General features: G+C 42.6%; 1 protein-coding gene across 1 annotated transcript in view; it reads right to left on the bottom strand.

Annotated features, from left to right (window-relative positions):
- The window catches only part of LOC132771183 (hexokinase HKDC1-like), a 79,680-nt gene that overhangs the window by 22,824 nt on the left and 42,479 nt on the right, over positions 1–14,377 (bottom strand). The window contains exons 5-9 of the mRNA XM_067465688.1: positions 12,633–12,728; positions 10,314–10,413; positions 7,998–8,181; positions 5,616–5,771; positions 1,303–1,536 (exon numbers count right to left, since the gene is read on the bottom strand). Coding sequence (XP_067321789.1) covers positions 1,303–1,536; positions 5,616–5,771; positions 7,998–8,181; positions 10,314–10,413; positions 12,633–12,728 — 770 coding nt within the window. The remainder of the gene's footprint in view (positions 1–1,302; positions 1,537–5,615; positions 5,772–7,997; positions 8,182–10,313; positions 10,414–12,632; positions 12,729–14,377) is intronic.

Here is a 14,377-nt window from a genome sequence, read left to right as displayed (position 1 = left end):
GGGGCTCCAATTCTTTAGTTGTAGTGAACTATAAATCCCAGTAACTACAAATCCCAAATGTCAAGGTCTATTTCCTCCAAACTCCATCTGTGTTCATATTTAGGTATATGGAATATTCGTGCCAAGTTTGGTCCAGATCCGTCATTGTTTGAGTCCACAGTGGTCTCTGGATGTAGGTGAACTACAACTCTCAAACTCAAGGTCAATGCCCACCAAACCCTTCCAGTGTGTTCTGTTGGTCATGGAAGTCCTGTATGCCATGTTTGGTTCAATTCCATCATTGGTGGAGTTCAGAATGCTCTTTGATTGTAGGTGAACTATAAATCCCAATAACTACAACTCCCAAATGTCAAGGTCTATTTCCCCCAAACTCCATCTTTGTTCATATTTGGGCATATGGAATATTCGTGCCAAGTTTGGTCCAGATCCGTCATTGTTTGAGTCCACAGTGGTCTCTGGATGTAGGTGAACTACAACTCTCAAACTCAAGGTCAATGCCCACCAAACCCTTCCAGTGTGTTCTGTTGGTCATGGAAGTCCTGTATGCCATGTTTGGTTCAATTCCATCATTGGTGGAGCTCAAAATGCTCTTTGATTGTAGGTGAAATATAAATCCCAAGAACTACAACTCCCAAATGACAAAATCGAAAAAGATTTGAGTGAAGGACATACATTGGGTTGTTAGGTGTATGCTGTCCAAATTTGGTGTCAATTCGCCCACTGGTTTTTGAGTTCTGTTAATCCCACAAACGAACATTATATTTTTATTTATATAGATAGAATGATAATCAATTCAATGAACATTCAGTCTAAAATAAATATGTTAAGACTTAGTGTTGCCTTATGTTAAAAATGGTATTGATAGAGTATGCAGTGTTATAACACCATTTCAAAACCATCGCTGCAGGTTGTAATTATTATCTTTGCATACATATAAAATGTTTACAACATACAGATGAGCAACGATTCCCTTCTCCTACTGGGAGCCCCCAGTGGCACAGTGGGTTAAACCCCTGTGCTGGCAGGACTGAAGACCAACAGGTCGCAGGTTCAAATCTGGAGGGAGGCGGGTGAGCTCCCTCTGTCAGCTCCAGCTCCTCATGCGTGGACATGAGAGAAGCCTCCCTCAAAGATGATAAAAACATCAAATCATCCAGGCGTCCCCTGGGCAACGTCCTTGCAGACGGCCAATTCTCTCACACCAGAAGCAACTTGCAGTTTCTCAAGTCGCTCCTGACACGACAAAAAAACAAAAACTGGGTGACAACCAGACCTGTTCTTCTGAATTACTAAGTCGCTTACTGAGGGTGCGTCTTGTACAGCATGCCATCCATTCCAACAGTGGTTCGAAGCCTTGTCAATTTTTTGTTTTCACGCAAGCGGGTCAGTATTGCTGCCAAAGCTGCAGCACAGAGGTTGGCTGAACGAAATGAAACAATAGTGCAGACGTGCTGAACGGCAATGCAATCATCTTCAGATGGAGTCAGGCCCAATTCAGTCAGAATCTCTTTAGTGTTGTTCAGACCTTCTTTATACCTAACCAAGACAAACAGGAGAAGAAGGCAAGTGATCGCAACTTTGAGGGCAGAACTAGGGTGCAGGGCAAAATGAGTCTTGAAACCTTATCACACATCACACATCACCTAAACCTCAAACTTTTTAAACAGAGGGCTAGGTCGCAGTCCCTCAAACTCAAAATAATTTGAAAAAAGCACACTGCACATCTTATTTGTAGTGCAAAAAACCACACTGAAAAACAATACAATAATTAAAATGAAGTACAATTTTAACAAATACAAACTTATTAGTATTTCAATGGGAAGCATGGGCCTGCTTTTGGCTGATGAGATAGGATTGTTGTTGTTGTTGTTGTTGTTGTTGTTGTGTGCTTTCAAGTTTCAGACTCAGGTTGACCCTGAGCGAGGGCCGGGTAAATGATCTTGGAGGGCTGTATCCGGCCCCCGGGCCATAGTTTGGGGACCCCTCACCTAAACTATGGAGACAGGGTATTTCCTCTGATCCACCTAAATGGCTTCTGGTTGCTTCTGGTTGCCTACTACAAGGAAATCCAGCTGATCCCTAATCCATCTAAAACACAGACATGTGCTTTTCACCTTAAGAACAGACAAGAACCTGACTCAGCACATAGAAGATGGCTTTGAAAGGCAGCAGATCACAGGAGCTGTCTTCATAGACCTGTCAGCAGCCTATGATACTGTGAACCACCGCCTCCTCCTGAGAAAAATGTACAGGGTTCGTCAAAATGCATAGGCCAATAAGCCATTCAATTGAATGGCTTATTGGCCTATGCATTTTGACAAACCCTGTATAATATCACAAAGGACTACCACCTCACCCGCCTCATAGGAAACCTGCAGATGGCGGAAACAGAAGAACGGCCTGCCTCAGGGGAGCGTGCTCGCTCCATCCATGTTCAACACCTACACAAATGACCAGCCACTGCCAGAAGGGACAGAGAGCTTCATCTATGCTGTTGATCGTGCCATCACCGCTCAAGCAGGGAGCTTTGAGATGGTAGAACAGGAGCTCTCCGAAGCTCTAGGTGCTCTTACTGCCTATTACAGGGAAAACCAGCTGATCTCTAATCCATCTAAAACACAGACATGTGCTTTTCACCTTAAGAACAGACAAGCATCCCGAGCTCTGAAGATCACCTGGGAAGGAATCCCACTGGAGCATTGCAGCGCACCCAAATATCTGGGAGTTACCCTGGACTGTTCTCTGACTTACAAGAAGCACTGCCTGAATATCAAGCAAAAAGTGGGTGCTAGAAACAATATCATACGAAAGCTGACTGGCACAACCTGAGGATCACAACCAGACACAGTGAAGACATTTGCCCTTGTGCTATACTACTCTGCTGCTGAGTATGCATGCCTAGTGTGGAACACATCTCACCACGCTAAAACAGTAGATGTGGCTCTTAATGAGACATGCCGCATTATCACGGGGTGTCTGCGCCCTACACCACTGGAGAAATTACACTGTTTAGCCAGTATTGCATCACCTGACATCTGCCAGGAAGTAGCAGCCAATAGTGAAAGGACCAAGGCAGTGACATCTCCAGCTCATCCCTTGTTTGGGTATCAGCCAGCACGTCAACTACTTAAATCAAGAAATAGTTTTCTAAGATCTACGGAGACACTCGCTAGAACACCTCAGCAAGCGAGAGTCCAAAAGTGGCAGGCTCAAACCCAGAACCTCAATCAATGGCTGATACCAAATGAGAGACTCCCCCCCTGGGCACACAGAGGACTGGGCAACTTGGAAGGTGCTGAAGAGACTGCGCTCTGGCACCACGAGATGCAGAGCCAACCTTCAGAAATGGGGCTACAAAGTGGAATCCTCGATATGCGAATGTGGAGAGGAGCAAACCACTGACCACCTGCTGCAATGCAACCTGAGCCCTGCCACATGCACAATGGAGGACCTTCTTGCAGCAACACCAGAAGCACTCCAAGTGGCCAGATACTGGTCAAAGGACATTTAATAGAATACCAAGCTTACCAACTTTGTGTTTTGTTTGTTTGTTTGTTTTTAATGCAATACAAGTGCTTTGGTTTGCTCCTGACACGATAAATAAATAAATAAGTCTTAGGACCAAACCAAAATGTTTTGCTGTCTGTCACAAAGCAGAAAATATTCTACCCCCAAGCACACTAGTCGGAATGCATAGTACCAAAGGCCAGCTAAATCATTTTGTCATCTTTAGAGAGATATTACAATAATAATTATATACCCTCCAACTTATCTGACAACTAAGGGACTAGATCACTAACAGAAAATGGAATCAGGAAAAAAGTGGAGCCAGATTTTAAGCTTGTCAATGCAAGAACAAATGCTAGATAGTGCTGTCAGCTGCGAGAGGGAAACTGTGCCAAAAAAGTAGCATTCGTGGTAGAAAGAGCAGACCAGGGCTTGGAAGTACAGAAATAGCTATAATTTAGATCTATCAAAACTGCAGTACATCCAAAAACAAATCATTGAAAGGACAGCCACAAATAATCATTTCCCTTGCTACCTTTTCGGCTGCTTTTAATATGTCTTAGGGTGCATCCAAACAATGTTAAAAACACGTGAGCACCTGCATTTTTATGTGGGGTGTCCAAACTCTGCTTTGTCCCGAAGGAATTTGGCAGCGGGAAAGACCCAGGTCTTTCAGAAGACCCGGTTCTTTCCAACTATGGGCGCCGTCTGGACTGCCCCCTCAGAAGTCCTGGGACTTCTGTGGGTGCAGTCCGTACAGCCCTCTCATGTTTTCCGGGCTCTGTAAGTCCGGAATATCTGAAAGTGCTCTAACGTCCTCCCCAAACCCCCAGAAAAAAGTCTTTAAGCACCAGTATCACCTTCCATTCATGTCCCAGCATTATTTCCAATTTTAACTTAACATTTGGCCTTCCCACTGTTTTTAATTATGTGTTTTATTGATAATGTTGTTTATCTTATTGTCTATGTGTTTTTAATTGCTTGTTATTATTGCTTGTATTGTTGTGATTGGGCTCGGCCTCATGTAAGCTGCACCGAGTCCCTTGGGGAGATGGTAGTGGGTTACAAATAAAGTATTATTATTATTATTATTATTATTATTATTATTATTATTATTATTATTTAAAAATAAAATAACTTACCCAGCTGCCAGTAAATTGCTGTTGGCCCTCTTCTGGTGTGTAGAAATGGCACAGGAGAGCTCCAGCAGCTGTTTAATGGCGGCATGGAAAGACTTATTTTTAAGTCTTTTTAGGGGGGTGGTTTGGGTGTCTCTGTGTACTCCCAGAAGGTACCGGGAGGAAATCTAGACAACCCCCGCCCCAACCTGGGATTTTAAAACTTGGGTTAACACAAACTTTTTCACTGTGTGAAACTGCCCCTAGTTTCTTTTCCTTTTTCCTCATTTATTTATTTATTTACTTTATTTATATACCGCTTCTCTCAGCCCTCAGGCGGTGAACAACATCAGTACAAAACATCACAAGATAAGTATAGGGCAATTAAAAACAATTGTAACATAAATATAACAATCATTAGCGCCTCAACAGTAAAATCAGAATCCAGTCTCATCATCCATTATTCCGTATTTCGTATTCCTATGTTCAATTACACTGTTTAATCAAATGCTTGTTCGAACAGCCAAGTCTTCCCTTTCCTCCGAAATGCCAGCAGGGAGGGGGCCGATCTGATATCTGCAGGCAGGGCGTTCCACAGCCAAGGGGCCACCACTGAGAAGGCCCTGTCTCTCGTCCCCGCCAATTGCGCCTGTGATGCAGGCGGGACAGAGAGCAGGGCCTCCCCAGGTGATCTTAGTGTCCTAGCCGGTTCATAGGAGGAGATGCGTTCGGAGAGGTAAGTAGGGCCGGAACCGTTTACAACTTTTCCATGCAAAAAACACTCTAATGTTGATTCACCAAACAAGTGCCAGTTTTCATCTGTGAGATGTTGGAAGTAATAAAGAAAATCAAACTGTTCTATAATACACAAAAGCTGCTTGACTTAGTCAAATGTTAAGACCAAACGTGGCTGAGCAGATTGTTACAGAACGAAAACAAGATAATTGCATCTGTAGTAACGTATCTGATGAACAAACTAAGAACTCTTACTGTTCCATGGCAGCAACATGTTTTGTCTCAATCTTGCCCTTGGTGCAGAGAGCAGTTGACAATTTCCCATTGAAAAGCAGTCCTTCCCTTGCCATTTTCACAAGAATAAGCCGGACGAGTTCTCCTATATACAACCCACTAATCATCTTCTCAAACCTGTCAATAGAAAGCAGTTGTTAAACTTTGACAAAATGCATAACCATTTCTAGTTACATTAATATATTACTATACTAGCCGTCCCCTGCCACGTGTTGCTGTGGCCCAGTCTGGTGATCTGGAAAATAAAGTAATGAGAAAGTGTTGGTTTCTAATCTATGTAATTTATTTATGCTTGTGTGTAAACAGTATTTTTTTGTTGTTTGTCATTGTTGATGTGGTTTGCCTACTCTGGAACATGCAGCATATCATTGTCCTTCTTTAGGGGTCCCTTTCAAATCTATGATACTGTATCTCAGTGTGTGAATAATATATATCTATCTATATCTATGGGTGAATGGCTCTTTGTCAGGAGGGCTTTGATTACGTTTTCTTGCCTTGGTGAAGAGTTGGACTGGATGGCCTTAAGGCAGCATTTCTGTGGTCATGGGAGTTTTCTGTGGGATGTTTGTCCCTATTCTCTCATTGGTGTGGTTCAGAATGCTCTTTGATTGTAGGTGAACTATAAATCCCAGTAACTACAACTCCCAAATGTCAAGGTCTATTTCCCCAAAACTCCATCTGTATTCATATTTGGACATATGGAATATTCATGCCAAGTTTGGTCCAGATCCATCATTGTTTGGGTCCACAGTGCTCTCTGGATGTAGGTGAACTACAACTCCCAAACTTAAGGTCAGTGCCCACCAAACCCTTCTAGTGTTTTCTTTTGGTCATGGGAGTTTTGTGTGCCAAGTTTGGTTGGTTGTTGATGGAGCTCAGAATGCTCTTTGATTGTAGGTTAACTATAAATCCCAGCAACTAAAGCACCGGGATTGTGGCACAGCTGGCTGAGTGTCAGCTGCATTAAGATCACTCTGACCAAAACGTCATGAGTTCGAAGCCAGCCTGGGTTGGAGTGGGTTTCCAACCAATTGTGTAGCCTGTTGTCGACCTTTGCAACCCGAAAGACAGTTGCATCTCTCAAGTAGGAAAATTAGGTACCACCTTAAAGTGTGGGGGGGCTAAATTAACTAATTTATGAGGCCATAAAAAAGACTCCAGCAAAGCACTCCAGCAAAAAAGCATGCGGTGTCGCAGATGGACGATGAAAGCAACAACTCCCCTGGCGGCCAGAAAAAGTTAAATAGCCTCTGTGTATGTCTGTATATGTTGTATGTCAAAAATTGGCATCGAATGTTTGCCATATATGTGTACACTGTAATCCGCCCTGAGTCCCCTGCGGGGTGAGAAGGGCGGAATATAAATGCTGTAAATAAAATAATAATAAATAAATTTATTTTTCAGGGTTTATTTATTTATTTGGGGTTCTTTTACCCCGCCCTTCTCACCCCGAAGGGGACTCAGGGCGGCTTACAAGGCAAAGGCACAATTCGATGCCTGCATCATAAAACAATCATACACAAAATTACATCAATTCACAGTTAACAACAATTCATGCATTATAACCATAAAATCAATAAAAACCAATACCAACCCAATTTCTCCTCTTACATGGTCAGCGTTCGCTAACTCATAGATCTAGTTTTACGTTCCACTTCATCAATCCTGTTGGACATACTCGCCTGACTGTCTGATTTAATTGCCAGAGTGCCCAAAGGCCTGGTCCCATAACCACGTCTTCACTCTCCTCCTGAAGGCGAGGAGGGATGGTGATGCCCTGATTTCCCCCGGGAGTGAATTCCACAGGTGAGGGGCCACCACTGAGAAAGCCCTGCTCCTCGTCCCCACCACCTCACTTGTGACAGTGGTGGGGTCGAGAGCAGGGCCTCCCCAGATGATCTCAGACTCCGGGGTGGGACGTAGAGGGAGATACGTTCGGACAGATACACTGGACCGGAACCGTACAGGGTTTTGTAGGTCAAAACCAGCACCTTGAATTGTGCTCGGAACTGAATCGGCAGCCAGTGGAGCTGGCACAGCAGGGGGGTGGTATGCTCCCTGTATGACGCTCCGGTGAGCAATCTGGCTGCCGCTCGGGTTTCAAAAATAGTTCTTACCAGCTGCAACTTGTCCCTGGAATTTAGGACCTACCAAATGTTCTGCCCAAAAGTTTTCTCCATGTTATACTATAACTCTCCAGAAATAGTATTCATCCCCTACAGTCTATGTTGGCAGGTGAACAAACCGAAGCTACTTTTGTTCCAAATTATGTCATGGTTGAGATATACCTCATTGTTTCGTTATTAGAAAGAAAACTTATACCATACTGGTGACCCAAATTACAATTGTTTCCGAGGGTTGATTGATCCCAAGTCGTTCTCCTTGTCAAATTCTGTCCTGATGTCTTCCAGTGAACCATCGTCTCCAAAGGCTCCCCATTCTGTGTTAATGCACATCCTTCCTTCATCTCCTTCCACGAGGTCAATATTGCTCATTTCTTCCATGTAGCAAGCGTTTGTCCCTGTTCCTGAGTCCAGCAGATTGATTTTGGAGAGGGAGAAAAATACACAGAAATATTATTTATTTATTTATTTACTTACTTTGTTTATATACCGCTGTATCTCAAGCCCAAAGGCGACTCACAGCGGTTCACAAACAGTAAAAACAGTAGAAACAGCAGTGGTTCCATACAACATATAACAATTGACTTAACACATTATCCATAAATTACCAATAAGCAATTACAATGCACAATTATTACAAAAAACAACCGTACCCAATCTTCTCATCATCCAAGCGTAGTCCAGGTTCGTCGTCCATTGTTCCATTCCTATGTTCCATTACCAGATTGCACTAAATTACTCAAACGCCTGCACAAACATCCAGGTCTTCACCTTTTTGCGGAATACCATTAGAGATGGTGCTAGTCTAATGTCCGTAGGAAGGGCGTTCCACAGCCGAGGAGCCACCACCGAGAAGGCCCTATCTCTCGTCCCCACCAGCCGAGCTTGAGAAGCAGGCGGGATCGAGAGCAGGGTCTCCCCGGAAGATCTCAAACTCCTGGTGGGTTCATAGGCAGAGATGCGGTCAGATAGGTAGCTTGGGCCGGAACCGTTTAGGGCTTTAAAGGCCAATGCCAGCACTTTGAATTCAGCCCGGTAGCAGATCGGTAGCCAGTGGAGTTGGCGCAACAGGGGGGTTGTATGCTCCCTGCGCTCCGCTCCTGTTAAAATCATGGCTGCCGAGCGTTGGACTAGTTGGAGCTTCCGAGCTGTCTTCAAAGGCAACCCCACGTAGAGAGCATTGCAGTAGTCTAAACGGGATGTAACCAGAGCGTGGACTACTGTGGCCAAGTCAGACTTCCCAAGGTACGGGCAAACAAATATGCAAACCATGTCATTCCAAAAATGTGTAGACTGTGGCCTGAATCCTACTGATTAGGAAAACTTAGTAAAAAAAACACTGAACCAAGGGAATTTACTTCCATGTTAACTCACTATTAAACAATTGGTTCAATGGGCATTACAAGAAACACATATTATGAGTAGACATACAAAACACCTAGAGAATAAAAATCTAGGGCAAGCATTCTACGCATCAGCACAAAAAAAGAAAAGAGGGGCAGTGATAAGAGTAAAGTTTTTCTGTTACTTTTTCCTCATGTTTGTGTGTCTTTTGCATGGAACTTGGCTAAAACACACTTGGTGCAACAACATAGAATCAAAGAGTTGGAAGAGACCTCATGGGCCATCCAGTCCAACCCCCTGCCAAGAAGCAGGAATCACCCCTGACAAATGGCCATCCAGCCTCTGCTTAAAAGCTTCCAAAGAAGGAGCCTCCACCACACTCCAGGGCAGAGAGTTCCACTGCTGAACGGCTCTCACAGTCAGGAAGTTCTTCCTCATGTTCAGATGGAATCTCCTCTCTTGTAGTTTGAAGCCATTGTTCCACGTCCTAGTCTCCAAGGAAGCAGAAAACAAGCTTGCTCCCTCCTCCCTGTGGCTTCCTCTCACATATTTATACATGGCTATCATATCTCCTCTCAGCCTTCTCTTCTTCAGGCTAAACATGCCCAGTTCCCTAAGCCGCTCCTCATAGGGCTTGTTCTCCAGACCCTTGATCATTTTAGTCGCCCTCCTCTGGACACATTCCAGCTTGTCAATATCTCTCTTGAATTGTGGTGCCCAGAATTGGACACAATATTCCAGATGTGGTCTAACCAAAGCAGAATAGAGGGGTAGCATTACTTCCTTAGATCTAGACACTATGCTCCTATTGATGCAGGCCAAAATCCCATTGGCTTTTTTTGCAGCCACATCACATTGTTGGCTCATGTTTAACTTGTTGTCCACGAGGACTCCAAGATCTTTTTCACAGGTACTGCTCTCGAGCCAGCATCCCCCATTCTGTATCTTTGCATTTCGTTTTTTCTGCCAAAGTGGAGTATCTTACATTTGTCACTGTTGAACTTCATTTTGTTAGTTTTGGCCCATCTCTCTAATCTGTCAAGATCGTTTTGAATTCTGCTCCTGTCCTCTGGAGTATTGGCTATCCCTCCCAATTTGGTGTCATCTGCAAACTTGATGAACTATCACATTCTTTTGCACTCATTTCTAGTTAAGTCCAGTTGACCCCTACATTAACATGGCAAATAATTACCGACAATAACTCCAACTTCGCATCGTTGGTCATCATATCCACAGGTCATCATTGTTCCCACTGTGTCATTTACCATCGCCAAGACATCTACATCTATGTCCTAATGAGACAAATACAACACATTAGTAAATATAAGTTCTGTTCATATTCCTACGATCACTAATAAGTTCAATATTACTGTGCTTGTAAACAGATTCAACTTAACCCATAGGTTTGGGCATTCAAAAATGGGGAAGACGGTTATGATCGCTCATGCATTTTAATAGACAGGTCTTTAAATCACTAGGAAATGTATTGTCGAAAACTTTCATGGCTGGAATCACTGGGTTGTTGTAGGTTTTTCCGGGCTATATGACCATGTTCTAGAGGCATTTTCTCCTGACGTTTCGCCTGCATCTATGGCAAGCATCCTCAGGTAGTGAGGTCTGTTGGAACTAGGAAAAAAGGGTTTATATACCTGTGGAATGACCAGGGTGGGACAAAGGATTCTTGTCTGCTGGAGCTAGGTGTGAATGCTTCAACTGCCCACCTTAATTAGCATTTGATGGCTTGGCAGTGCCTGGGGGAATCCTTTGTTGAGAGGTGATTAGATGTGCCTGATTGTTTACTCTCTGTTGTTTTGCTGTTGTAATTTTAGAGTTTTTAATACTGGTAGCCAGGTTTTGTTCATTTTCATGGTTTTGTATGTGGACAATTTCAACAGAAAGGAGGAAACCATAAAAATGAACAAAATCTGGCTACCAATAAAAATTAAAATTAAAAAAACTCTAAAATTAAGCTGCTCCAAGTCCCCTTTGGGGGGATGGTGGCAGGGTATAATTAAAGTTGTTGTTGTTGTTGTTGTTGTTATTATTATTATTATCCATCTGTACTTGCTGTGTTGACTACAGCTGATGAGAGGTGCAGTCCAGAACTAGAGAGCCACACATCCCTGTCCCAGATGTACACCATTTCCTTTTTTAAAAAGCACTACACTCCTATTACTATTACTTTTAATTATTTATTTACAACACTTATATGCCACCCTTCTCACTCTGAAGGGGACTCAGAGCAGCTTACAAGATATATATACATACAATATTTTAGATTATTAGCTTACATACAGTATATTATATTATTAGCATCGTACAATATCAGTATTATTATTATTATTAACTTTATTTATACCCCGCTAACATCTCCCACAGGACTCGGTGCGGCTTACAAAGGCCAAGGCCCTCAATAAAACAACATAACAAATACAACAATAAAACTCATAAAGCAAATCAATAAACATTAAAGCAATAACAATAAAACATTAAAACAATAACACCATGACGCATTTAAAACTAAAGGAATAAAATTTAAAAGTGCTGGACATGATAGGTGAAATGTAGGTTTTTTTAGAGGTAGGTGCGATGTGCAGACAATCTTAAATCTCTAATAAAGTGCGTTTGGACATGATGCTGGGAGTTTCCTATTCTGGAAAGGCACACTGGAACAGCCAGGTCTTCAAGCTCTTCCTAAAGACTGCCAACATTGGGGCTTGTCTGATGTCCTTGGGGAGAGAGTTCCAGAGTCGGGGGGCCACCACAGAGAAGACCCTGTCCCTCATCCCCACCAAACGTGCTTGCGACGCAAGTGGGATCGTGAGCAGAGCCTCTCCAGATAATTGGAGGGATCGTGTGGGTCCATATACGGAGATGCGGTCACGTAGGTAGGCGGGTCCCAAATTGTTTAGGGCTTTGTAGGTGAACACCTGCACCTTGAATTGGGACTGGAAGATGAACGGCAGCCAATGGAGCTCTTTAAACAGGAGAGTTCACCTCTCTCTGTAAGGAGCAACAGTTAACAATCTGGCTGCCGCCCGTTAAACCAGTTGGAATTTCCGAGCCATTTTCAAGGGCAGCCCCATGTAGAGCGCATTTCAGTAGTCCAATCTGGAGGTGACCAAGGCATGGACCACCCCGGCCAGATATATATTACTATATTGTACTATAACATTATATTGTAATACTAGCCGTCCCCTGCCACACATTGCTATGGCCCAGTCTGTATATATATTTTATGGGTATATATATATTTGTGTATATGTGTATATATGTGTGTTTGTGTATATATGTGGTTTGTGCATGTGTTGTAATGTATTCTTATTTTGGGGCTTTTTAAGTCCCTTCTGCTGTGTTTTCCAGTGTTTTTATGAGTGATGGTCACTCGTTGGCCTGATAGGTGTCTTGTGTCCAAATTTGGTGTCAATTGGTCCACAATTATTAGAAGTAATTGGTCCACAATTATTAGGAGTCATTGTAGTAATAGTAGTAGTAATAATTCTGAACTTACCTGATGTTTCCTGAGGGCTTTGCGAAGAGATTGCACTACATCTGTTTGTTGTACTCCCCGGGCTTTAAAATGTTTTGTCCAAGAAAGTAGCACACCCTAAAAAATACTGCAGTTACGTATTATTCTTATAAATAATAATAACAACAGTAATGATATAACACCAATCTATATGCTGATTTTCAGAAGGACACAGCAAAAATACAAACCCCTCTTCTTATTATATTTAAATAATGGCAACTAACAATTTTAAATTAAATGGTCTATAGGTATCCTGGGCGGAAAGTCCTATATATAAGTATACTAATGGGCAACAATTAGCCGAGACATATTGCTGCTTCAGGCAGACCAGCAAATGACACCTAACCATTTACAGTTAACTTGGTTTTCCTCCCTTAATAGAATTTCTTCAAGGGTATATGACTCAGTAATCAGACTTGCAAATTAAATCAATGTTTTCCTTCCAAAAACAACCATAAAACAAAGTGTGCTAACTACAACATATGTAGGTGAAGAAAACTTATACTACAATGAACAGACATCTTTGATTGGTTAGGGCAGGGGTTCTCAAACTATGGCCCGGGGGCCAGATACGGCCCTCCAAGGTCATTTACCCGGCCCTCGCTCAGGGTCAACTTAAGTCTGAAATGACTTGAAAGCACACAACAACAATAACAATCCTATCTCATCAGCCAAACGCAGGCCCACACTTCCCATTGAAATACTAATAAGTTTATATTTGTTAAAATTGTTCTTCATTTTAATTATTGTATTCTAAGTGATTTTTTTTCATTACAATTTTTTTTTGTCGTGTCAGGAGTGACTTGAGAAATTGCAAGTCGTTTCTGGTGTGAGAGAATTGGCCGTCTGCAAGGACGTTGCCCAAGGGACTCCCGGATGATTTGATGTTTTTATCATCCTTGTGGGAGGCTTCTCTCATGTCCCCACATGAGGAGCTGGAGTCGATAGAGGGAGGTCATCCGCCTCTCCCCAGATTCGAACCTGCGACCTGTCGGTCTTCAGTCCTGCCGGCAGTGTGCATAGGAATTCATTCATTCGTGTTTTTTTTCAAATTATAATTCTACCCTTCAACAGCTTGAGGGACTGTAACCTGGTCCTCTGTTTTAAAAGTTCGAGGACCCCTGGGTTAGGGCAGGGGTCCTCAAACTAAGGCCCAAGGGCCAGATACGGCCCTCTAAGGTCATTTACCCGGCCCTCGCTCAGGGTCAACCTAAGTCGGAAATGACTTGAAAGAACACAACAATCCTATCTCATCAGCCAAATCAGGCCCACACTTCCTATTGAAATACTAATAAGTTTATATTTGTTAAAATTGTTCTTCATTTTAATTATTGCATTGTTTTAAAGTGTTTTTTGCACTACAAGTAAGATATTGCAGTGTGCATAGGAATTCATTCATGTTTTTTTCAAATTATAATCCGACCCTCCAACAATTTGAGGGACTGTGACCTGGCCCTCTGTTTAAAAAGTTTGAGGACCCCTGGTCACTAAGCCATCTTATTGTAGATCTTGATGCTACGGATCTAATAAGTCCAATTCTTACAATCAGAACCAAACTTATAGCTATTATTGTTTCTAAGAATAACGAATGGACAGAATGAAGATATGGAATCATCTTTCAAAACTCAATTGCAATCTGCCCAAACCAAATCTACATTTTAAACAGTCATTTTTTGCTATTGTTATTTGGTAAAACCTTTCTAATTTAGAAAACCTACAAACAATAT

The sequence above is a fragment of the Anolis sagrei genome, chromosome 3 (genome assembly GCF_037176765.1).
Source record: "Anolis sagrei isolate rAnoSag1 chromosome 3, rAnoSag1.mat, whole genome shotgun sequence".
Taxonomy (NCBI): domain Eukaryota; kingdom Metazoa; phylum Chordata; class Lepidosauria; order Squamata; family Dactyloidae; genus Anolis; species Anolis sagrei.
Note: the sequence above shows the minus strand (reverse complement) of the source record. Positions and strands in the feature narration are given on the sequence as shown.